This window comes from Artemia franciscana, unplaced genomic scaffold (genome assembly GCF_032884065.1).
Source record: "Artemia franciscana unplaced genomic scaffold, ASM3288406v1 PGA_scaffold_74, whole genome shotgun sequence".
Classification (NCBI taxonomy): Eukaryota; Metazoa; Arthropoda; class Branchiopoda; order Anostraca; family Artemiidae; genus Artemia; species Artemia franciscana.
In genome coordinates, this window is record NW_027062709.1 from 693,495 (window position 1) to 721,350 (window position 27,856).

The 27,856-nt window shown below is 36.6% G+C and overlaps 1 protein-coding gene across 1 annotated transcript in view; it reads right to left on the reverse strand.

The window, feature by feature from the left end:
* Positions 1 to 27,856, reverse strand: part of LOC136042179 (lysine-specific demethylase 4B-like) — a 71,195-nt gene that overhangs the window by 15,737 nt on the left and 27,602 nt on the right. Inside the window, exons 6-11 of the mRNA XM_065727112.1 lie at positions 26,272 to 26,498; positions 17,630 to 19,740; positions 10,889 to 11,092; positions 5,867 to 5,968; positions 4,318 to 4,461; positions 1,345 to 1,512 (exon numbers count right to left, since the gene is read on the reverse strand). Coding sequence (XP_065583184.1) covers positions 1,345 to 1,512; positions 4,318 to 4,461; positions 5,867 to 5,968; positions 10,889 to 11,092; positions 17,630 to 19,740; positions 26,272 to 26,498 — 2,956 coding nt within the window. The remainder of the gene's footprint in view (positions 1 to 1,344; positions 1,513 to 4,317; positions 4,462 to 5,866; positions 5,969 to 10,888; positions 11,093 to 17,629; positions 19,741 to 26,271; positions 26,499 to 27,856) is intronic.

Genomic DNA, 27,856 nt, shown 5'->3' on the forward strand with positions numbered 1-27,856 from the left:
AATTTTAATAAAAATTGGATATTTGATATAGTTAGCCTACAATGCAATAGGATTAAAGCTAAATATTTGCTCGTTCTAAGCCAAACTTTTCTTTCTGATGCAAATTTAGAAATAAACACTAACCTACGAAACCCCTTAAGAACCACTAGCAATGGCGGTTCTGGCCTCTCTTGCACCCCGGCCCAAATTTTGATTAGCTCCCCTCGCGTCTCTCAAAAATTTTCAGGCCAAATTTTAACAAAATTTTCATTTATTAACACAATGTTAAATTTATTTAAGCCTGACATTACTTACTTTAGCCACTACAAAATTATTAATTATCTTGTCCCAAATGATTGCTTCTAATTATTTGCCCTCTAAAACTAATTAAATTCCGTCTACTTGTATTTATTTTCAAGAAACGGTGTTGAAGACATAGAAAAATGAAAATTTCGCATTCAATTTGCTTATACTTGGTGCCAACTGCTCTCTCTACTTTATTTTAATATATATATTTTTTAATTGCGAAATGATTATAACGGTTGGAATAATTATTTGAAATTTTGCACCCGGGCCATGTAACCCCTCTCTCTCCCCTAAAAACCACCTCTAACCCCTAGGTACCATTAGTGGTAATCGAATTTTTCATTCTGATGCGAATTTAAAAATAAATGCTAAATCATGAAATATTCTAGGCAAAGTAAACAAAAGCAGATAACCTTGAGATACAAAAACATAGGAAGACCTCAGAGGTTTCAGCATATGTGAATAATTTCCGCTTATAATTGAAATGAAATGAAAATTTTACCCGCTTTCAATAGTTTAATGTCATTTCAATTATAAATGGACAAAGGAATTATTTAGAGTACCAAGGACAGTAAAAATGAAAACTGATAGTTAAGATTGGCTGAATGAAAACTTACATAACTATATATCTTAATAAATTGAAGAAAATCGTAAATTCAGTTTTTCATGAAGAAAACCTCCAAATGCGGCTATATAATTTTTGGCCTTAGCGGGTGCCAAATTAAAAAAAAAGAAGCGTGGACACAGAACCAGTGAAATTTAAACCAAAAATATATGCCACCAAACATCTTAAATCTAGTTTCAATTGTACTCGGAAGAAAGAGAGAGAAAGAGAGAGAAAGAGAGAAAGAGAGAGAGAGAGAGAGAGAGAGAGAGAGAGAGAGAGAGAGAGAGAAGAGAAAGAAATAACTCAAATTTCAAGTGAAGCTTTGTTACCTTATCTTTGGCTTTGACCTATTTTAAATATTAGATCGATTAGCCCATAGTTTATAGTTTTTATAATACAAAAAACGAAAAACTAAAAATAACAATCATGTTCTTGTATTGAACTGGACTTACCGCATTTAAGCCTCCCTTACATGACCGGTCGATTTCAATTGATTCTCTAACTGCCGGCGCCCTGAAATGGACATTAGGAAGAGCAACAGCACAAACCAGATGGATCCAGGAGCCAGAATTTTTCACTCTTTTTAAAGGACCTCCTCGAACTGGACACATGCAACACGTCTAAAAAAAAGGGTCAAATTTTTAACTCAATATCGGCCTCAAAACTGACCCAAAAAAGTATTCGGTTAAAAGCGTTATGGATTCAACCGAGAAAAGATTTTTTATTGTGTTTAAATGTATAAATAGAATAAAACGTATTCTCGTCTAAGCCTAACCTCTTTATCAAATAGCTTCCACAACTTAAATGTATTATTTATTATTATTATTAGTCATTTATTGCCCGTCTAAAAAAGATACACTAGACGGAGTAATCACCAAAGATAACAATAGAAGAAAAAAAAGGACACAAACACATATTGGGAATTAAAAATATTACGCCGAAAAAATATAAAAGTAGACACTAGATACAAATCACCTTGATTATATTCCTTATAAAATACAAGTGAGAACTTGGACTCAGATAAAACCGTTAAAAGTTAAAAAGCAGAAGTTTAAGTTAAAAGCTAGCATCAATTTTTCAGATAGTAATTAGAAAAAAATATATAACGAGACAGGAGTAAAAATACCACCCTTGCCGTTTACCGACAGGCTTTGATTGAAGCCTAATTTCGCCTAAAAAAGGTTATTCGCGAGGCGAAATATTCGTGACAGCTTTTATCATTCAGTTGTATTTTTTAACACCAACGTTCGTTTACTATCCAAAGGGGATTTGATCCTAAAACAGGATTAATTCTATTACTTTGTTTCCAGAGCTTTATACCGGTTAACTAACTTATTTTTAACCCTAATTTTTCTTGTGACTTCTGTAGGTGTTATTTTTTTAGTCGAAGTTTTTAACGTAGTAATTCTGAAGTAAATCGAGTTTAAGTAATAAAAGACATTCCCTTCTAATATTAAACTTCCAATAGTAGTACTTCCTAGAGTCCTGCGGGAGTGCAGTGGGTTTGATCTTAGATTGGTAATACTAGACCCAGATACCCGACCTGGCTGTAGTAACACACTGTAGGGGTGACGCAAGGACCTTAGTAGTCAAGAAGGGTCGTTAATCCGATTACTTATTGACTCATTTTCTTGCTGAGGCCATGACCATTAAGCGCAGTCAGAACGTCCAATTGTAGACTCAAAACCAATTCACAAACAGATTGGAAAGACGCATTTCAGCGATTCACGTCTTAGCACTTAAACATTGAACTTGAGGGCTCAAGATCGTTTGATGCTTGTTCCATTATCATTATATCATTATATTATCATCATTATATGTTTTCACTTCTCAGTTCACATCGAAAAAATTATAGCTAAAAGGCATTTGCTTCCAAAACTGGGCTGCCAAAGGTAGTAAGATCACCTGCTCTTTAAGGATCTTTGTTGAGGCCACATTAATTAATTTTTCATCATTTAAATACATTTTTCAATGTCTTTAGTCTGTCATTGTTTTTGACAGACTGTCAATGTCATTGTCATTGTTTGTATGTTTAAAGTAGACCCCGACACCAATTTTGGTCTTTGGCCGCAAAAATTTTATTGACGCACTAAAATAGAGATTTCTGCAGACCGAGTTCTAAATGCGCATTGCACTTGCGTCTAAACATTTGAACAACGAACCCGAGCACTCGGAGTCTCTGGTGTTTACACAATGTTCCATGTTCGTCCCTCATTTAGCCAAAAAAAAAAAAAAAAAATTCTAACACTAAAATGCATTCCCTTCCAAAATAGGATTATCAAAATACAACCGTCTACTCCTAAAGAGTCCTTGATAGAGACCACTAAGAGACGTCATTAACCTTCATAATTGCAAGTTCGCCGCACACTGAGCTCCACTCAGACATATTTCGCTGGTTCATGTCAAAGCACTTGAACACTAAGTCTCAGCACTCGAGATCGTTTAATATTCGCTCCATTACCGCTACAGTGCGTTTTTTGACAAAATTTTAGGCAAAATAAGGAGTGAAAGATCTCCTTATTCCACCTCAAACCTCATTCTGAAAGGCACTCACTCATCAGAATATTTCATTATGTAGCTCCTTATGTTTCGCTACGTTTTCAGTAAATGAGCATCAAATTTGTTAAACTTAAATATGTTTTAAGGTTGAGGTTCAAGGTTCAATCGGGTTTAATTAAGAAAAGGAAATAACTAAACTTAAAGTACACTGCTCTGTGACAAAACTCACTTTGAGACCCATAAACATAAAAGATTCTTCAGTAACACGCAGTACGGCTCCCACTTCACTCTTCGACACAACCACACGCCTCCTCATTATATATTTTTTAAAAATCTTAATAATAGGGTGAATGGTAAGAATGGTAATACGAGACAATATTTTTTTTAGTCTTGAAACTACATTCAAGATTGGTTGCAATAGGTTACAAAACCCTCAAACCAAACTTATGATGATGATAATAGAAAAAGGGTCTGATACGAATTAATTCACAAGCGGTGCTGAACTAGAAAAACGACTATTGCAATACAAAGTAAAAAAAGAAAAAAAGAAAAAAAAAAACAAAAAAAAAACACGAGCATAAAGAAAAAAGCCTCTTCTTTAGTACGAGTTATCTTTTTCCACTTTACTGGCTGTTTAAATACAAAAACAGATGGGTTTTAGTAAATAAAATCCTCAACATAAGCTATTCCAGCAAAAAGCCTAAGAGTTTAATATTTTCCTACAAAGCTGCACAAATACCGGATATACCCTGTAGTAGAAGGTGTCAGACTGAGGAGTCAGAACTATCGAACATAGAACTTAAATCGAACCTACGTAATACATTAGGACACAAAACACTAGTAGAATACATTAGAATACACCTATTAGAATAAAAAACCAATCTAAATTAGAAAAGTCTGAATTAAAAAAATGGAAAAGAACTTACAAGCGAAATATCACCACGAGTGCACCTGTCGCACTTCCAAGTACTTACACCAGGACTGACACCGTAACACTGATTGTGAACTGTTAGATTACACACCATACACCTTACTAAAGGGCTTTCAACAAATTCACCGTTCTCAGATTTCTGAAAGAAAAGACAGAAATGAACAAAGAAATAAAAAAGAAAACAACAAGGTTATGTCTAGTCCTATGCCTCACTAGCAAGTTTAACTCTACTTCCCATTTTTTTTATCATTTTTATTTGTACTAATCTAGGGAGCCCCTCGAACAAAAAAAAAGAAAAAAGTATATATCGTACTCTTTGTGAGGAGAGAAAAAATGTCGCCCCTTCCCCCAACAACAAAATTTTAAGTCTGACCAGCAGAGTATTGTATGACTCCTAGACTCCTCTAGAGTATTGTATGTCTCTATATAAATTCGGTGTATGTTGAACTCAATCTTTTAATCGAATGTTTTATTGTTTCAGTCTGACATTTTTTTAAACCTAAATATTTAAAACCTAAAACATATATATTAAATATTAAAAAAAATCTATTTTGTAGATGTGGTGATTAATTAATTAAAAAGGTATTCTTTGACTAATATAGGGATATGGGGATTTTGGGTTTGGCATGGCTAGGGCACACAGGGATCATTTTATTGAATCCCTTTTGGATTGTATTTTACAGTTGTAAATTTTTGTGTTAACCAATGCCTTTTTAGTATTAATAAATATATCGTGGCCACAAAAGTCTAAGCTGTGTTTTTCGTGGTATATTATGAAAGTAGGAAGATGAAGTGTATGCTGACTTTGGACACCCTAATAGCCCTCAACCTTCTTCCCCGATATGTCCTTCCGTACCAGCCCTAGCCCTTCATACGAAATGACAAGAACTAAATATGCAAAAACAAAAGGGAACAAAAGCATAGGAGACACTTTGCGCTTTACTAACTCAGAACTAGTGCGTCGATTCTTATACAGCTGTCTTTTTCAGTTTTGAATTCTTAGCATTTCACTTCTAAGAGGAAGACTTAGATAAAATTAAGATGATTACTCTTTTAAGTTTAAGAACGTTTATTATAAAGCTTTTCGTTTCTCTATTGGTTAAGCATTACTAGCGAATGTACTAAACAAATGTAAAAGGTTAATTAGAAAGGGTGGTGGAAGGAACCATTTGAGCATTCTTGCTCATGAATCATAATTTATACATAATATGTTATTATGTATGTAGAGTACATAATATGTAGAGCCATAATATGGCTCTACAGCCTGGTGGTTACTCAGTTTCCTTTGCATACAGGGGGTCTCTGATTCGTTCCTGGCGGAACCATTTTTGATTCTGTAAAAAAAAAAATTGCGAAAGGAAAACATTAAGAGGGGATAAGGGGAGTTTTTGAGGGAGTGAAGAGGTAGTAGTGGTAGAGTGGCATCATGAGCCAATAAATTATTAGATGCACGATAACAAAAACTTATAATACACCATTATAATGATAATGAACGACAGCGAACATTTTTGGCTGAATTAAAACTAAAAAAAGAGGAAACTTACCACACTTGGGTCAAAAGCAGCTTCAGGAATAAGAACATTCGATTTTGGAGGTATATTCAACTCCTCCTCTTTCCATTTCTTCTCCAAAAACTCCTGTTTGCTCTGAAAAAGAGAAATCAATTAGGAGAAACAGAAATAAACAAAATAAATATTTATTGAATTTCATTTTACAATCCACATCTCTTATTTATTTCAATCCATATTTAAGCCAGACATCGCCTCCGTAGTGACGAAAATGGCGATATCTTGAATATATCCTCGCATTCCAGATAGACTTCCAAAAATGCTACCCCACTGGCACCCATCACCAAGAAAGACGAAAAAACACGCTCCGTAGGATGCGCAAACATGACAGAGGAGTCCTTCAGGCAAATCTCATCCCAGAGTGGGAGGACATCAATGCGGCAGCACACTTGAGAGAAAATTGGAGGCTACTAGCTAACGCCTAGTGTGTCTCTTCAGGCAATAAACTCTAAGGCAGGGGTCTCTTTAAACTACGGTCCGCGGCCGAGACCTGTACAACGAGACCCTCTCATGCGGCCCCTGGAGAACTTTTAATTGCCAGAGAAAGATGGCGTCATAGCATTTCACTGACTTTCCAAAGTCAAAATGATCAAATGGAAAAGTCGGATTCCCCAGATAGTACGTATGGGGCAGCTATTGGAGAGGACATATTCAATGAACTGAAAAAAAAATATTTGCTAATTATAACTTGGACTGGACTAACTTCAGTTACTCAACTGTTGATGGAGGAAAGAACATGAGTGGCATAAAAAAAGCTTCGTTAGACAAGTGAAGCAAATGTATAATAAGAAACACATTCCCTAACCAATGTTCCTGCACTGTATATTTTCCATCAAGCTTTGTTTGGTAAACATATGCACATTAGAAGTTTATTAGATCCTGTGGTGTAGATGAAGAATTTAATGAGGTTGTATGGGATCAATCGTAGACAACTCAGAGACTTGTTGAAAGATACAGGCACAAAATCGCAAAATCTACCATAATACACAGCAGAAAGATGTCTAAGTTGTGATAAAGTTCTGAGTAGTGTATTTAAATTAAGAAAGAAAATTTATGACTTCCTAGAAAGTAAAAGCAAGTCAAAGCCATTACTGACTGATGAAGAGGGAGTATGTAAATTGGCACTTGCTGCAGACATTACTGGCCATTTAAAATGTCTTAAGCTAAAACTACAAGGAGAGAAAAATCTAGTTCTGGTCACCTACAGGCCTTTACATCTAAAATTGTCATATTTTTGGAACAAGTACAGTCTGACAACTTGACACATTAGCAGCAGTGCAGCATTAGCAGCAGCATGGCCAAAGCAAATGCTGAGTTCCTCACATCACTTGCATCATTTGGACGTCATGAAAGACATCCAACTGCAGTTTCAGGAGCGGTTTTCCGACTTGGATTCAAAGGCAGAGGAAGTGAGGCTATTTCCAAATCCATTTGAAGCAGATGCGACTAGCTACTCAGATGAACTACAGTTGGAGGTCATTGAGTTGCAAGAAAATGACCTCCTTAGGGACAAGTTCAAAGAAGGACTTTTGAGTTTTTATCAGTTTTTGCCCCAGGAAGATTTTCCTAATTCATCACGGTACCTTTCAATCTTTGGAACAACGTAACAGATGTTTCCGAAGACGATATACGTGAAGAATAATTTGAAAGCTAACTTGTCTGATGATAGTCTCTTGTCACTGTTGTTACGGACGTCAAACCTAAAGCCGGAAATATTTACTATTTTGGCACAACAAAAAAATTTCACAATTCTTACTAATACAGGTGTTCATATGTATTTTCATATGTATATATCATATGTATCATCATATGCATATATGTATACAGGTGTTCATATAATGTATTATTAAATAATATGAACATTATAAATGTAATAATATGAAATATATAATTAAAAACAACATCTATGCTTTGATTCTTTCTTATTTGGACCTCTGATGTGTAGTCAACCCCCAAACTACTGTTCAGCTAAATTTTTGGAGACCCCTTGTCTAAGGTAAGGAATTTTATTTACTTCTTTGTTTGACGAGCTAATAAAATGGATGTAAAACATAAAAATGTTAAAGAATCAGAGAACAAAAAAAAACAACAAAAAAACGAACAAATGTTACTTATAACGGCGAGCCATGCAATTCAACAAAATTAGTAATATCATTTCCCTCCATATGAAAAGCAGAAACATTTCTAGTAGGTATGTCAATTGAGGGGGGGGGGGCTAAAACCTATATTCTATTATATTTGAAACATACACATCAGTTATCATCAACCCTTCAATTATCATTGATTAAATCAACACATCATACACATCGTTACATACCCACCTTTTGACTCAAATGAACTACTTGATAGCACAGTAAAAAGAAACCTCATGATCGAACTTTCAAATAGATTGTAATCACTTTCCATGCCAGAAAATCGAGAACAAGAAGAACTGTGAGGAGCAGCAAAAAACTCCTACATGACGGCGACAGAAATACTAGGGTACTAGAAACACCCTAAAGACCAATGAATCTCTGACCGAACGTGGAATCTCATAAGGGAGAGGAAACTCACAAAATAAGCCCTTCTTCAAAGCCAAACACGGTAGCGTGCAAAAATACACGCTACCACGAAGCAGCTAAAGCCTATAAGAAAACCACAAGGAATGACCACCAAACTCTGATCGAGAACAAAGCCAAACCTGCCGAGGAAGCAGCCAAGAGAGGAGATTCTAGAGCCCTATATCATACCTTAAGTGACATGGTTGGAAAGATGTTTACCGTCAAAAGTCCAGTTTGGGACCCATCCGGCGCACTCGTGGTCGAACCAGTAGCAGTGAATGATTTATGAGTATCAGTTGATTGGAGGCGCAGCATACTAATACGCCTGTTCAAAAAGGGCGATGCCACTGTCTCAGGAAACTGGCGAAAAATTGATTTCGGTCCTAGGTAAACTAATGTGCCATGTAATTCTTAAGATGATCCAAATAGAGCTCAAAAAGCATCTAAGGGATGAACAATACGGGTTCCGCCCAAACTGTTCTTGCCCCGATCTTATATTAACTTTGCGAATCGTCATTGAAAAAAATCGATAATGGCACTCAAAGCTTTACATGATTTTAATAGACTTTGAAAAGGCCTTCGACTCTGCAGATCGGGCAAGTTTACGGAAGATCCTTCTTTATTACGGGATCCTAAGTCAAATCATCGCAATTATCACAGCTCTTTACGAGGACAGCGAGTGATGCATCGAGACACCCACAGGTCAAGCCCAATACTTTCGAATTCTATCTAGAGTCAAACAAGGCTGTGTACTATCGCCGTTACTTTTCATGATAATCATCGACTTTATTCTTCGCAACCCGTGACCAATGGTATCAAACTTTCTGCCGAAGAGATAGTTGGTGACCTAGACTTCGCAGATGACATTACAATGCTACAGTCGTGCAAGCAGCGTCTGAAAGAGCTTCTAAACAGGGTTAGCGAAAAAACAAGAATAAGAATAAATTTGAGCAAAACCAAAACAATGGCGCTACTGATTCCTCACTTCATATCAGACGTGGAAAAGAAAAAATTGAATAATTCGTGGAATACAGGGACCTTGGAAGCATATTGGAGAATACGGGATCAACATCCAACGAAATAACGACCAGAATAGGTCAGGCGAATGCCCCCTTCAATAGGCTTAAGCGCATATGGAAGTCAAAAAATTACTTGACCCGGCTTAAGTTAAGCCTGTTCAACAACAACGTCATCCCGGTCCTCCTTTACGCAGCAGAAACCTGAAGTTTGAAAAAACAACAGCAGAGGAGATTCCTTGCATTCGAGAACAATTGCCTCTTTAAATATTCATTTGTCAGACAGAATCACAAATGAAAAAAGTCCGTAAACTTGCCAATCACCCTTTGGTGACTGACATCATTGGAGCTCGGAGGTGGAGATGCTGGGGCCATGTTCGCCGAGTGCAGGAGACTCAGATCCCAAAAGCCACTTTACATTGGCACCGAAAGGGAAGTCGAAGACGGGGAAGACCTAAAAAAATATGACGACCAATATATTAGTCTGATCTGCGCAGTAATCATGCTTCTATTCAACCCGATTGGGAGGACATATACGCAGCTGCCCAATTCAGAAGAGATTGATCAAGCCTCGTGGATGCCCTGGGTGCCTGTGGTGTCACAGGTTTCATTTAGATCCGATCATCCATTCATAATATACTTCGATTTTCACGTTTTCCAAGAATTCCGGTTTCCCCCTCATACTCCCCCCAATGTCACCGGATCTGTTCGAGATTTAAAACGGGGGTTCTAAAGCACAAGATCCTTCTAAATATCAAGTTTCATTAAGACCTGATCACCTGTTCATAAGTTACAAATATAAAAAAATTCCGAATTACACCCCCCCCCCCAGATGATTGGATCGAGGAAACGGGGAAAAGACAATTTCTAATTTAATCTGGTCTAGTTCCTGATACGCCTGCCAAATTTCATCGTCCTAGCTTACCTGGAAGCGCCTAAACTAGCAAAACCAGGAAAGACAGACCGACAGAATTTACGATCGCTATATGTCACTTGGCAGATACCAAGTGCCATAAAAAGCCGCTACATCTATTAAGAAATGAGATTTATTTGCCCCCCTAACATATCCTTCTTAAGGTGCACAAGGACAAATTCTTAAAAGGTATGCACGATACGCAACACAGTTAGAACGTAGTGGGTGCTCCAATTTGCTGAAGTGCTACTACCATGGAGCTTCAATAAGATAATTTGGCTTTAAACCATGAACTTATAAAGAACAAACTTACATACCTTGGGTTCTTTGAAATCACAGCACATAACACGGTGGGAGTGAAACAAGCCAAAACTGAAAGCCCAGGTTAAATGTAAACATACCCAAAATCTTTATAAGCATACACAATACACAACACAGTTCGAATTCAGTGGGTACTCCATCTTTCTGAAGCGCAACTAAGACAGAGCCTCAATTAGATAAATCAGCTTAAAGCCACAAAGTTACTTACCTTTGGTCCTTTGAAAAGACTACATATAGCACAATGGGATTCAAGTCTGCTCATGAAGTCATTATAGTCTCTTTCAGTAGTGATGCTTCCATTATCATTGCAGAATAGTAAAGCCCAAGGAGGTCGATTCATGACCAAATTTGGCTGCTCTACCATTTTCCCACATGAATGATCGGCTCTGTTTGTTTTGGTTTTGCCTCCAGACTAAAAAACAATGCAACTTCACATATTTCTGAAGATGTAACAACAATGATAAAGTTAATAGACTTAAGAAACTAAAATTAATAATAATTCATTAATAGATGTTAAACATACAATATTAATCGAAAATGGGAGGTAAGCTAACATTATCTAATAAGGGGAGACTTGTTATTTCTGCCTCGTTTCTTATCCACAAATGTTATTTCGAGCCAAAATAAATTTTCTGAGGACCACTGACGCTAATTTAAAGAGGCTTCAGAAATCAAGCCAAGTTCTTTAACATAATTTTCTTAACTCTGGACCCTTAGCCTGGGGCTGCACTTACCATGCAGCCCCAGACAGGCACTTTTATTGGAACTTCCGAACCTTTCGATTGAAGCTCCAAATTAGATTTCAACCGAACAGATTTAGATGAAGAACCCTTTCAATTCCAAATTTATTTTAATCCAGTGGTATCTGAAGATACAAAGCACCCAGGGATACATACAATATTTGAGAGGTGATGGGCTGCCCTACCTTTAGTTTTGGTCATTATAAAGGAGAAGGGAAGTTTAATTTTTACAATCGGATAAGCCCTCTCCCGCGGTTTTACTACCGGTCAGTTTTATAAGATGAGTTTAGAAATAGAAAACTAAAATATGACGAAGACACAGCCCTCTTTATCAAGGCAACAATATTATGTCAACTACGGTAATTAGTAACATTACCGTATATATATATATATATATATATATATATATATATATATATATATATATATATATATATATATATATATATATATATATATATATATATATATATATATATATATATATAATTATATATATATGCAAATAAGGAGCGATAATACCACTTAAAACGAACAGAAATATTTCAGTATATGAAAGGGGTTGTCCCCTCCGCAACGCCTCGCTTTTTAAGCTAAGTTTTTATTGTTTTAAAAAGTAGAGTTGTGAGAAAGAATCAAACTTTAGCGTAAAGAGCGAGGCGTTGCAGAAGGAAAAACTCCTTTCATATACGGAATAATTTATGTTCGTCTTAAGTTTTAGTGTCGCTCCTTACTTGCATTAAGAAAAAAAAACTGAATAGACACATAAACGTTTGCAATAACAGAGATCCTGGTCTTGTGCTTTGTGACATGCTTTAGGACTTTGCTTTAAATATGAGCTATCATTTCGTCTTTTTCTCTTCTATGACGTTTATCTTACCTTTGCTTTTTTTCATCTTTCACTTCTCTATGTTTTTATTTGTTTCTTTGATTTTTCCCCCGTTGAAAAAGGCTTCCAGATGTGAAGCCAAAATATTAGAATTTTTATTATTTAAAGTTTCCTTTTTTCTCTTTTCGTCTCCTATTTTGTATAAAATATTACACCCATTTTCTACTTTATTATTCGTTTAAACTGGTAGCTAATGCAGATAGCAAATTATTCGCTATCTGCATTACCAATTAATGGGTTGATAATTATTTTGGTATTAAAAAAAAAAAAATAATAGAAGCAAAAAACCTAACACTATGTTCTACTATTAACAATTTTCACATAAAGTATTTGAAACAAAAACATTTTTGTTGCGCTGAAACACAAAGCAACAGTCCTACACGAAACAACAGCTGAGGCCAATACCGTCAGAACAACAGACATAAATTAAAAATCTAGGGGACAAAAAAGAAAGACAGACCTTAAAAGATGAAAAGAGGGATCGCTTCCAGAAGACTGTATAGCAAAAAGGGTAAGGGAGGGGGCTACTTGCCCTACAATCACCTTTGACCCTTAAAATGAGAATCAGAATTTCCAGTTTCCAATCAAATAATCCCCATACATAGTTTCAACGACGAATCCTACCATGCAAAGTAGTCGGAAATAAGGATAATGCACTAAAGGATGGTGTATCCTTTAAATTACAAGCTGTACATCTTGAAAATTTTCCTTTCTTTCCGGGTGTCCAGCTTTCCTGAAAACTCAAAGAAGAAAGAGCTTTCTTATTTAAAATCGACTATGTTTTCCCCTTGCTTTGTGAAAGTCTATAAGCCATCTTTACTTTCCCCTGATACACGTGAACGGTGATATTTTTGCTGGGAAGACACAGCAAGGGAAGAATGCACCCTTTTAACAATGCAATCTGCAAAATTGTTTATGGAGGGAGTTGGAGGCCTCATTGGCCCTAGTTCTTTGCTTTGAGTCGTTTAATCATAGAAATTGCCATCTATATTTTATTAAGTAACAGTCGCAAAGAAAATTTGCAAGCAACAATCGATAACATCAGTTGGATAGCATGCGTATTACTAGAAAATTTTCGAGAAGAAGGGGGAGGGGGGGTCAAGTTTTACCAGAAACTTTGTTTTTACTAATTGCTTACATAAGAATCAGGTTCAAATATAACGTCATTTCCTAGGGGGAGGGGTGCCCCCTACGCTCCCGTCTGCGTCCCTAATGAAGAGCACCTGCATTTCGTTATAGATGCATACGGAACAGTCATTTTCTTGAAAGATTAAAGGTAAAGAGTCTTTAACTGGACGAATTTTTTTACCGGAGCGACAGATTTGAGCCGAATTCTGCCTGAATTCAAATTCAACGTCTTTATAGGCATTACGAGCTGAATTTTCTTACAATAGTTCATGTTTTTTTCAGATTTTTTTTCCTTCATCAGGGAACGATTATTGTTTAATATTCTGGAATGCTCTTCTTTTAGTTAAGCATTACTTATCAAAAAAGTGCTTGGCTTTTGCGGTTTTCTTCTTATCCATGCTCTTAAGGCTCACTTTCCTCCCTGCTGAACATAGATTATCTGTACCTTTATCAATTTCATCTTTCCTGCATGAACAGCACCTGCATTTCGTTATGGATGCATACGGAACAGTCATTTTCTTGAAAGATTAGAGTCTTCAACTGAACAGAATTTTTCACTTGAGTGATAGAGTTGAGCCGAATTCTGCCCAAACTTAAATTCAGTGTCTTTACACACATTAAGCATAGATAAAGGGCTTACGAGCTGAATTTCCTTTTAATAGTTCATGCTTTTTCTCTTTAAGATTTTTTTTTTTGAATCTCCAAGAACCTAGCTTATTTTTTGTTTTGATAATTTCATTCAAATTTTTTGACATTTGCATTGCGTCTATTACAGCCTGGATTTTCATATGGTGAGACAAAATCTCCACCCTTCTCCATTTAAAAAATAGGAATTTTGGCAGCATTTTTCCGAAAAAGGTTCTATTCTCTAAAACCTGTCTTACTTAAAGTAGCGAAAGAGCATGACAAAACAAGAGCTAAGAGCTCATGAGCTGTGACGAGGTTGGAAGAGCTAAGAGCCAAGTCATATGGCATGGGCTCTAGCAAAATGCTAAGAATCAATAGATAGATTTAAAAGGAGAATCAGAGGCTTAATGCCGGTCGAGATTTAAAATAAGAGCTCTGAGACACGACATCCTTCTAAATATCAGAATTCATTAAGATCCGATCATCCACTCGTAAGTTAAAAATACTACGACTACTACTAATAATAATAACTCACTGCAGCACCAAGCCGCCTGAGACCGACACAGCTACGCAAGCTCCTCCTCCAACCTAATCTATTAAAGGCCTCCCTCTTTACAACCTCCCATGTAGTACCTATTTCCTTTAAATCTTCTTTTATGACATCCTCCCAACCCAGACGAGGACAACCTGCTTTCCGTGTAGCCCCAGATGGTTGGCCCAAAAGGACAATTTTCAGCTATCTGTAATCTTTCATCCGCAGAACGTGACGTACCCATCTCAACCTTTCTTTCGTTACAGCCCTAGAAAGCGGGATTGAACCACATTTTTCATGCAACCTACTGTTTGAAATACAGTCAGTCAGCCGGGTACCCAGAACAATCCGTAGGAAATTTCCCTGGAAAGCATCTAGTAAATTTTCATCCGCTTTTCGGAGCACCCATGCTTCAGAGCCATATTTGACCACAGTCATCACTGTAGCTTCCAATATTCTATTCTTGCTTTGGAGACTTATCTTCCTATTCTTCCAAACTTTTTTTTTAACTGCGAAAAAAAAAAAACACCTTGAGCCTTAGCTATTCTATTTTTAACATCTTAAGTGCTCCCACCGTCTTTACTGATAATATTACCAATGCAAGTGAAGCTGCACACCTGATTAATCTTTTCGTTACCCAACGTCAACTTTCCATCTTCACTTAATCCTAGCCTTAGTGACTTAGTCTTCTTAAGACATATCACTTAATCTCTGAGACATGAGTTTCTTCTAAATATCAAATTTCATTAAGATCCAGTTTTTCTGATTTTTCCAAATTAACAACCCCTAGCTCCCTCAAAGAGAACGGATCCGTACCAATTATGTCAATCTCGTATCTATAACTTGTGCTTATTCTTCCCATCAAGTTTCATCCCGATCTCTCCACTCTAAGGGTTTTCCAAGATTTCTGTTTCCCCCTCCAACCCTCTATGTCCCCGGATCCGATTCGAATTGAAAATGGAGCATCTGAGACATAAGATTCTTCTATATATCAAGTTTCAATAAGATCCGATCACTCATTCGTAAGATACCTCGACTTTCACGTTTTCCAAGAATTTTGGTTTCCCCCTCCAACTCCCTTCAATGTCACAGGATCTGAACGACATTTAAAGCAAGAATTCTAAAGCACAAGATCCTTCTAGATATCAAATTTCATTAAGATCTGATCACTTGTTCGTAAGTTACAAATACCTCATTTTTTCTAATTTTTCGAATTACTAACCCCCCCCCCCCCAACTCCACCAAAGACACAGGACCCGGCCCGGTTATGTCAGTCACCTATCTTGGGCTTGTGCTTATTCTTTCCACCAGGTTTCATCCTGATCTCTCCGCTTTAAGCGTTTTCCAAGATTCCCCCCCCCCCTAATGTCACTGGATCCGGTCGGGATTTAAAATAAGAGATCTGAGTTTCAAGGTCCTTCTAAATATGAAATTTCATTAAGATAGATCACTCTTTCGTAAATCAAAAATACCTCATTTTTTCTAATTTCTTAGAATTAACCCTCCCCACCAACTCCCCCAAAGAGAGCAGATCCGTTCCAGTTGTGTCAATCCTGTATCTAGGACTTGTGCTTATTTTTCCCACCAAGTTTCTTCCCGATCCCTCCATTCTAAGCGTTTTCAAGATTTTAGATTCCGCCCACCAACTTCCCCTTCACCAGATCCGGTCGGGATTTAAAATAAGAGCTCTGAGACACGATATCCTTCTAAACATCAAATTTCATTAAGATCCGATCACTCCTTCGTAAGTTAAAAATACCTCATTTTTTTATTTTTCAGAATTAACCCTCCTCCCCAAACTCCCACAAAGAGAGCGAATCCGTTAAGGTTATTTCAATCACATATCTAGGACTTATGATTATTTTTACCACCAAGTTTCATCCCAATCCCTGCACTCTAAGCGTTTTCCAAGATTTTAGGTCCCCCCCATCAATTCCCTCCAATGTCACCGGATCTAGTCAGGATTTAAAATAAGAGCTCTGAGACACGATATTCTTCCAAACTTCAAATTTCATTAGGATCCGATCACTCCTTCGTAAGTTAAAAATACTTCATTTTTTCTATTTTTTCCGAATTAACCGACCCCCCACTCCCCCCCCCCAGATGGTCAAATCGCGAAAACGACAATTTCTAATTTAATCTGGTCCGGTCCCTGATACGCCTGCAAAATTTCTTCGTCCTAGCTTACCTGGAAGTGCCTAAAGTAGCAAAACCAGGACAGACAGACCAACAGAATTTGCGATTGCTATATGTCACTTGGTTAATACTTAAGTACCATAAAAACAAAAACAATTCTGAGTGATAGTGAAAAAAAAAATCGCATGATCTAAATGTGCACATGTGCACAAAAATACGATTCTTATAGGTTTCAAAGAGTTTGGGTACCTTCTACGATTGGAAACTATCACTAATGCTGAGAAATAAACACTAATGCCATATAGCATTTGGCTTTCTTGGCATCTTTTTCAGTGCAATATTAAAGACAAATCAGTGTAACTAGCAAAATCACTGTAATAATAAGTATATGATATCAGTTTCTGAGAAAAATACAACTTAGAAGCTTGAAAAAATGCTAAGAAACGCTTAACGCTAGATGGCGTTGGTGATTTTTGTTGTACAAGTTGCCTATACTCTTTATTTGAGTCGTTTTATTTTACAAATTTTTTAAGCTTTTTTAAACAAGAATACAGGATTTTAAGACCAATATAAGAATAATATCATATGGCAAAAAGCAAAAAAAGGGATAAAACAAAAATGCAGCTAGAAAGAAAAAAAAAGTGTGACATCACTTGATAACTTCGGCAAACCCACTGATACTTCTAAGTTAATTTTGAAAGGATGCAAGACTTCACAGCTTTCAAAATCACCCAAGAAAGTGATTAAAACAATTTACACAAAGAGAATAGTTCCTGATTTGCCAAAACTAATTAGTACGCTTTTCTGAGAAGATGGACAAAATCCAGGCTGCTTTTTGTTTTTTTATTTACGAGTAAATAGCGAAAAAAATGATAAAGAAACATGCACACCACTTACAATACTTGGCCTCCTCCCAATTTTAAACTTTTGTGCTGACTGGACCGTAGCCGCATCTTGACTGATAGGCAATGGCAGATACGTCGGAGGCTGAGTAGCACACGCTCCAATTGATGGGTAGCTAGATGGTTCTCCAAGTGAGGAAAAGGTTGAGTGAGGAGGCTCCGTAACCATAGCAGGAGCTGGTAATGATGTGTGACGATTCCATACAAAGTTTGACTGATATGCCTCTGAGATTGGAGGACCATGTACAGCCCCAGACGGGGGCGGAGGAGGGGGTATTTTGCTGATTACAGATAATGGCAAGGTATTGACTACTTTTTTATTTTCTTCAAACAAATTACTGCGCAATTCATCCCTTGTGAGATCTTCCTCAATGTCAAAATACTTCGTTTCACTTCCTCGAAAGGACGATCTTGAATTGCCCATATTAGGGAGTGAAACCTTAGCCACGACTAAGCTACTATTTCTAACTTCTTTTGGCACTGTTCCAGGAGCTTTCACAGTCTCTTTCAGGCAGTTTCCATAGCCATCCTCGTTCTTCTTACAAGTTGATGTATCGTAACTAGCACTGGCATACATAGAGTGTGCACCACGTTGAGTAAAACTAGTTTCGGATGTGAAAGGCATCTTGCTCTTATCACCTAGAGCTTCATTCCCTTCCATGCCATTGCTTTGGGTAGTGGCTTCTTTATTTGAACAAGTGTTTGGATTTACATTTTTTTCTACACAATCAACTCTGATTGAAGTTCCATGAGCCCGATCTACATCTACATCCCTGCTGGTTAAAGAATATGAAGTCATATTAGCCAAAGATAATATCGAGTTATTAGATGAAGAAGATCCAGCGGAGACCTGTTGCCTCCAATCGTTGCGCATGTCTGACCGAGTATGTGCTAGATGGAGTAGGGAAGAGTTTTGGCGAGCAAAAGCTGCTATTGTGGCATTTGCTATTGCAGTATTAGCTTCCACATCATTTATAATATCCCAAGGTAAAGTTGTTGAATTAATAGATGTGCTAATGCTGCTTTGAACAGACATGAAAGGTCTTTCAACTTCAAGATCAGCATTTGTATTTGCTTTATCTAAAATATCTGAATTTTTTCTACTATTCCTCCCTATAAGATTCCCCTTATCTGACGGTGGTAATGACGGTGTTAGGACTGGTTTACTTCCAAAAGTAGGTTTAGAATGGGAACTCGTCTGCCAAAAAGACCAATCAACGAGTCCATTTACTCCCCTTGTACCTGATTCGAGTTTTAACTGAGCGATTTCTCTGCCTGTAACATGTTCTGACCTACTTCTGCTTCTTTGTGACGACATTACTCTTTTAGCACAAACTTTATCTGGGCTTCTCGAAGGATCCAAGTTGTGACTCAAATTGGAACCTGGTCCTAGGTGAGGTGCAGGGGATATATGTTTAATAGCTCGAGGAAATTTCAACGTCGTCACACCAGTGTTTTGAGCTAATCCTGAAAAATCAGAAGCTTTACTCGATTTTGATGCATAATCATTGTGTTGCCTTGGTTCTGAGCTTCCAACTGGTTTGGCTTTCTTAGGTATATGGAATTTCGCTAACGTAGTCTGAGACATTCGCTGAATCTCTCTAATCTCCTCTACAGGATAATAAGACATTTTTTTCTTATGCCGCTCTTTATCTGATCCTTTTCCCTTATTTGATGATTCATTACAATTATCAAGAGTCATATGTGGCACGGGTATTTTCTTTACCCTTTTTTTCTTCGCCACTTTATCCGACCTTTGCTCACCCTCTACCGGTTTCTCAGTTAGCTCCAACTTCTGCAACTTCAATTCACACTTTACAGGGGTAGAACCACCGACCTGCAATTCGTCCATTACTTTTTCCGCTAATTCCTGAGGCATCTCTGATTTCTTTTTATTGTCTTGCTTTATTTCACCTTCTAAAAGTTCCAATGCTGATTTCTTTTTTTTTCTAACACTTTTCCCCTTTTTTAGTTTTCTTTTCGCTTCACCTTTACGCTGTGCCTTTCTTTTTCCCCTTTTGCTGGTGTAAAAATCTGAGTCCTCAGAACTATCATTGTCGAGATTGCACAAAATTGGGTCATCGGACTCCAACTCATCTTCATTAGCTGAAAGAAAAGATAAATTTCAAAATTATTTTCCAAATGACTGAGACAAAACGCAAAGAAAAGTAAAGTTAAAATCAAAACAATTAAAATCGTAGGTTAAAATCTAAACAGTTGAAAACTGAGTTTTTCAAAACCGTTGTTTCAGCGCAGTGACCTTCAAAAGTTGAATTCGCACTTTAATAGAGATGTGATTCACTTCAGAGGATTATGGTAAAGGTAAAGAACAGTTCGTGGTAACGAACTAAATGTACGAGTAACCCATTATAATAGCACCGAAACTCTAAAAAACACTTAGAGAATAAAAACATTCTCAGATAACCAAGTCTCCCTTTTATGCTGAGTATGTATATGTAAAATTTATTTTTAAAGACACCCATTACAAGTTAGTACCCAGTCTTTATGAAAATTGCACCTTCAAACTTTAGATGCCCTAAAACTTCCTAACGGAGCTTGCAATTACCAAACTACAAAAAATTCGAAACTTCATGTTTTTTTTTCTTCTGATTAATGTTTATTCTTTTCAAGTTTGTTTGTTTCAGGTAAACCTACACCAATTCTATTGACATTCACTCAAGAGCATTGACATGCAAAATTATTTCTTCAGGGCGTGCTCGAAAACTCCTAAACGGTTTGATTAATTTAAATAAGAGGAGATAATCAGCCCGGACAGGGGCATCATATCCCAAATGTAGGAATATATATATATATATATATATATATATATATATTTATATATATATATATATATATATATATATATATATATATATATATATATATATATATATATATATATATATATATATATATAAATAATAATAAAAAAAACAAGTTTTTTTAACGAGAAGTAAGGAGCGACGTTTAAACTTAAAATGAACAGAAATTATTTCGTATATGAAAGGGCTGTTTCCTCATCAACACCCCGCTCTTTACGCTAAAGTGTTACTCTTTCTCTTAATTCTGCTTTTTAAAAAAGTAAAAAACTTTAGCGTAAAGAGCGGGGCGTTGATGAGGAAGCAGCCCTTTCATATACGAAGTAATTTCTGCTCGTTTTAAGTTTTAATGTCGCTCCATACTTCCCTTTAAAAAAAACTTGTTTTTTTATTTTAATTCTGAACGTTTTTGAGTCAATGCATGTTTTGATTTTGGTTCTCCGCAGGTGAATAATTAAAACAAAATTTGCATATTTATTTTTTTGGCTAATCATCTTTTTCGTAATTTTGATCGAGTGATTTTGGAAAAAGAGGAGCGGGGGAGGAGGCCTAGTTGCCCTCCGATTTTTTGGTTACTTAAAAAGGCAGCTAGAACTTTTAATTTTTTACGAATGTTTATTAGTAAAAGATATACGAAAATTACTAATTAGCCTACGTAACGAACTTCTGCAATTTCATGTTTTTATTACGTATATGACGGGATTCACCCCCTCGTCAGTACCTCGCTCTTTACAATAAAGCTTAAATCTTGTCCCAATCTCTTAAGAATGACCCTTGAATCACAAAAGCCGTAGAATAAATAGTTGAAATTACTAAAAATACTTTAGCGTAAAGAGTGAGGTATTAGGAGGAGGTGAGCCCATCATACACGTAATAATTTCTGTTCGTTTTGAGTTTTAATGCTTCTCCTTACTTTTAGTTGAAAAAAAAACTTTTTCATATTTATTTTTTCATATTTATTGTTTTTTTTAAATAATGCTAGGAAATCCTGCTCTCCCTTCATGAAGTTTTCTTTCCCCATGACAAATTCCTCAAAGGAAAGTTCCCCCAGCATATCCCCCTCTTCTCAACCCCCCTACGTAAAATCCCCCAGAAAACGTCTGTACTCTTCCAAATAACCATTACTATATGTAAGCACTGGTCAAAGTTTGTAACTTGTGGTCCTTCCCACAGGGACTGTGGGGGAGTAAGTTGTTCCCAAAAACATATTTATAATTTTTTTTAACTACGCTGAATAAAATGGTTATTTCGGAATTTTGATCCAGTTACTTTGGGAAAATAATTAACGTGAGGGGGGGCCTAGGTGCCCTCCAATTTTTTTGGTCACTCAAAAAGGGCACAACTTTTCATTTCCGCTAGAGTGAGCCCTCTCGCAAGATTCTCGGACCAATGGCTCGATCGGATCACCCCTGGGGAAAAAAAAAAAAAAAAAAAAACAGATAAACACGCATCCATGGTCTGCCTTCTCGCAAAAAATACCAAATTCCACATTTTTGTAGATAGGAGCTTGAAACTTCTACAGTAGGGTTCTCTGATACGCTGAATCTGATGGTGTGATTTTGATGTAGCTATTCCAAATTTTAGAGTTGTGGTTACTATTGAGTCGGGTCACTCCTTACTACAGTTCGCTACCACGAACTGTTTGATGTATATATATATATATATACATATATATATATATATATATATATATATATATATATATATATATATATATATATATATATATATATACCATTAGAATCGTGAGGTATAACTAAAAAAAACTAAAAAAAGGCGAAAAACTAAAAACTAAAAAAAATCCAATTCAAAAACGAATGTATATACAGACCGGGACACCGGGACACAAATGACGACCGGGACACCGGGACACAAGGAATATAAATGACGCCCGGGACACTCAAAGAGAAATCACAGACTGGGACACCGGGACACAAATGACGACCGGAACACAGGGAATATAAATGACGACCGGGACACAGGGACAAAACTACAAAGGGGACGCCGGGGGGCACAGGGGGATATATAAATGACGACAGCGACACAGGGAATGGTCGATTAGCAATCACCATCAACAAAGCTTAAGGACAATCATTAGAATCATGAGGTATAGATCTGAATACGGATTGTTTTCCCATGGACCATTATATGTTGCATGTTCAAGAGTCGGTAAACCTGACAATCTATTTATATGCACAGACAATGGGACAGCAAAGAATGTTGTATATTCGCAAGTTTTACGTAGTTAAAAACATATATATATATATATATATATATATATATATATATATATATATATATATATATATATATATATATATATATTCACAGGTGGGACATAGGGACACAACTACAATGGCGCGTAACGACTTACGCGCGCGGGGGGGCTTGGGGGGGCACGAAGCGCCACCCCAACAGCTAGTATATATATATACATTTTTCTCTGATAATAGTCATTATAACCATTTTTTAAAAATATTCATAACCATTATAACCATTTTTTTATTGACATAATCTTTGTTAAGACCTACAACCAATTGTTCAGGGTCTCATTTGAACCGACATGAAAACGGTTCAAATAGATAAAAACACTTCTGCAATACCATTTACGCAAATGTCAGTTTTCACATCACATTCCCCTCTCCCCCAGAAAATACCGCCTTCCACCCCATTCCTCCAGGAAAAGTTTCACCACAAGTAAAATTCAGCAGCCAAGGAAAAATTAAGGCAAATAAAAAGGATGAAGACAAGAAGGGAGATGAAAATCTCAACTATAATCAAAAATACATGTAAAATATATAGCAGAGGATATATCAAAAGAATTGGTTTTTATGTTGATTTTCACCGAACGCAAAATGGAGCAGGCAAGGGTAAATTAAGACAAATAAAAAGGATTAAGAAAAAAAGAGGATAAGGAAAGTCCAACTAAATTCAGAACACTTTTAAAATATATGGTGCAGAATCAAACAGTGTCTGGTAACGAATTATAAGTAAGGAGTGACTTGGGCCTTTAGTAACTAAATCTCTAAAGCGGGAATTTTGATAGAAATTAATATATAAAAAGAATTGTTTTATATCTTGATTCTAAATATGTAAAGCTCCATAAGTTTAACGGAACGCCACAAGCCAGAGAAATGTTGCCTGAGTTTCAAAAAACGGGGAAAAACAACCCCAAATAGGCAAGAAATCGTGATGAAAATCACAAATCACAACATTATTTTGAGCATATTAGACAACATGAGTGTGGAGGTTTGGAGCTCTTGGAAAGCTTACTTCGAGCTAACTTAGAGGTTCCAAAATGTGAATCTTGAATTTTTCCAATTAAAAGACCACGGATGCGTGTCTTTTTATGAAGGAATTTTAATGGTAATATCACACAAGTCAGCTGGTAAAAATGGCCAGCTAGTCATCGAAACCAACTTCCCCCGGTCTTCCTGAACATTTTGGCTAGCGTCACCTCTGGTAGGTACAAGACCAAGCCCATAGGAAGTAATTTCTCATACTTCTTAGTCCCAACATGCTATTGCTGTGCATTTTCATCATAGGGCAATATTCCAAAATTCCTTATTTTCTTCATAGTTTTTATTTGTTAATACTTTTTTTGGCAGCTCAATTTTGCATGAAGGGGGAGGGGGATTTTTCACCGAAAAATTTTCCGGAGTGGGAAATACATCTAGCACCTATATATACATATATATATATATATATATATATATATATATATATATATATATATATATATATATATATATATATATATATATATATATATATATATATAATGTAACTACATATCACTGAATAGACATATGACCGCAAGATACATTTGAGATCATATACATGGATTGTTCATTCTTTTGGGGTAGCCACTATTTTTATTTCTTCATCCCCATCTTCTTGTTCGGATTATTATGGAGACGCTTTCGCATACTTTGGTCACTGAAATCAAATTCCGGTAATATGAAGCATAGATCACAAACACAGGACTTTCTCTTTGTGATTTCAGAATTAGAAAATTCTATAATTATGCCCAAATGAAATATTTAATTTTAAGGTGTTAATGCTGGTTCAGTCCTCATTTCGAAACTGTGTCCTCCTGACCTCAATTAACCTTGGGAGTATGCACATATTCTTATTATTTTAAGAGGTCCCAAGGTTGTTCCAGAGTTCAGATTATTAGGGCACATACAATGATCAATCTGTTAGGCTTCGGATCAGCAAAATAGGTCTTGATAAATAATTAAGATCCCTCTCACTTGAAACTCCAATTACGTGTCTATATAGAATCAAATCCACACAGCTTTCTGTCAGCAGGACGGACCATGACTATGCAAACTGTACACATCTTCTCGCACCAAACTAAGCCCAAATAATGTCGAATGAAACGACCCATTTCCCCACCTACTTTGCCTACATATAAACACAAAGAAAATAAAAATACTTGACCCGACATCACAGCAGACAAATAGCCTATCCTCTTTAGTCTTCCTTTCGAAACAGTTTACAGTTTTGTTTATCTGGGATCCGAGGTTGATATCAACAAAAGAGTGTCTAGAGTTCAAGCACTCTTCCTACAGCTCCAAGGACATGTCTGGCTTTGTCGAGGAATTAAGTTACGAAAAGATTTAAGCATATATACGTCGACAGTCAGGGCTGTCTTACACTACGGTATCAAATCTTAGACCATCAGAGCAGCTCAGGGACGCGCTCGGGAGCCTGCATTGGCACACAGGCACACCGATGCCTGCGTTCAATCTTAGATTGTCAGATCAGACTCCGAACAACGGAGTCTACCAGGGGTGTTACAACATCGACAGAGCTTCAAGCATAATCAAGCTCCGCCAGATCCGATGGCTCGGACAGACCTTACGCTGACGTGAAGACCGTTCCATTAAACGAATACTGCTTGCTGAGTCGTAGCCAGAATACAGAAATGACAGCTAAAACAATTGTGGATAGCAGTTCAACAAGATCAGGAGTCAGTTGGAGATGCTCACAAATTCGGACCAACTGGGACAAATGCTGGTCAAAGTTTGCCAAGGAGTTGGCATTAGACAGGCCATTGTGGGGGGCTCTCATTGCTGAAACGCCTGATGCTGCTGCAAATTCAAGTAACTGCACAACTTCATTTATTTGGCTAGTGTAAACCACAAAACTATTAAAGCTGTCAAAAACGATTAAGTACAAGAAAAATTTTCAGTTGGAGCTTGCAAATGTAGTCTCAGAAACTTACTATTCAAAAACTTGTATTGACTTTTTGGCACAACTGTTGAAAGCCACGAGGAAAATTTCAATAAATCTGAAAAATATACACTGAGACAAAAAAAAACTTTTTGCATAGACACAAAATTTTTTATATAGGCACGGAAGCAACTACAAAGCCATTATGGTCGTTTTCAGCCGTTTGGCAATTGGGTGTTTATTTAGTTCAATCTCTTGGCTACTGACAAATTTTCATTTACAGAATCATATAATCGGAGGTTAAATTTCGGCTAAATTGCAAAAGATTGTCCTTGCCAGTTAACTGTCTAGGGCCAAACGAAAAACAGGTTATCCCCGGATGGGGTGGGATGATGTCGAAAGGAAAGATTTAGAGGACATGAGAACTTCCTGGGAGGGTGTAAATGGGGAAACTTTGAATAGATGATATGGAGGAAGAGCGTGCGTAGATGTGCTGGCCTCAGGTAGCTTGATGCTTCAGTGAGTTGTTATTGCTAGAAGTAAATTTCGTCTATATTTCTTTCACAAGGTCTTGGAAAAACCATCCTCAATTCTTTTTATTGATTTCCCCATCATATATTTTTATATTTGAACTTACTTATTTGTCCTGCTTTCCACCAGATATCTTTCATAACTTCATGCATGCCTTCGTCCATGACATCATTTGAAGATTCGTCTAAGCATGCTCCTGAATCCACACGAGGTTTTTTCATTCCAATGTCAATTGAAGTTTCGCCATTTCTTTGCTTATGAACGGGATGACGTTTATGTGTGCCTTTCTTTGATAGAGCATCCATGTATGTCAAAGGAACGGTTTCATTGTTGCTGCAAAAGTAAGAATAAACATATGAATGAACGAGGTAAATGCGATATGAGACACTTCCTATCATCGGAGTCCCACGCGAAGGGGAGGGGGGAAGCTCCCTGTAATGTCTTCAGCCAGTAGGTAAAAAAAATGAGTCAGTAAAACAGCGGTGCTTCAAGCCGCCACTTGGCCGATTATTTTACTCACCCATTCTATATTCTGTAGCCATGGCGGAAACATTGAATAAGGTAAGGCAGTTTTACGGGGACGCAGAGGGGGGACTTGCCTGGGTAAAAAATTTTAAGGGCACAAAATTTCAAATACATAATCTAACGGCTCTAATCATTTTTTTGTTTTAAAAAATTTATTTTTATTAAAATGGAGTAAAGAGTGCAGATAGTAAATGAAAATAACTAATTAACTGTTAATTAATTAATTAAAAAATAAGAAATAATTCAATAACAATAATTTTAAAATAGTTAATAATAATTAAGTAGTTTGAATAATAGATTAAAAACATATATCACTAATTAATTAATAAATTGCAAATAGTTTCATTAATAAATAAAAATTTTGATTAATATTGGCCTGAAAACTACGTAGGAGACAAAGGGTGAGCGCTAATCAAAATTTGCCCCGGAGGAAAGAGAAGCCAGAACCACCACTGATGAACGCGTAACGCATATGTCGCGCTGGTAACGGCTGAATTTTAGGTACCGATTCAGCTACTTGTCGTGGTAGCCAGAGATGCTCAGGGGGGGGGGGGAGGATTTCACAAAGCCGCGGATTTGCCAAAATACTGCCATCATATTTGAAACACAATTCATCACGACGTGCCAAAAGAGTTGCAAGGAAAAGTTATTTTGAAATTGAGCCATAAGGGACTTTGGTAGATTCAGAAACTACCAGAAGAGCTCAATATTAGATCCTTTCCAGGCTGTCCTTCTTATCCGAAGTCAATAATGACGAAGATCACACTGCCTTTCCATAATACAAATACAGAAGAGAGAATAATGAGGACTATTTTTTTCCCAAGACAGTGAACCAATGGTTCACTGTCTTGGAAAAAAAATTGAAATCGGGGAAAAAAGTCCTCATTATTCTCTCTTCTGTATTTGTATTATCCGAAGTCAGCTCGTAAAATAAAACCGGATAAGGATATTCTACCAGTAGTCTGATAAGCGTAAGGAAAATACGCAATAAGTGGGGGGGGGGACACCATGACGAGCAAGGAGTTTTAAAGAAAGGATACCGCGGTTTGCCCGTTTGATCATCTCCTGTGTCTGGTTAGTGACGTTGATTAACAGTGTTTATGTCTTGTTGTAAATACAAACATACTCTGCTAAAAAAAAAAAAAAAAAAAAAAAAAAAAAAAAAA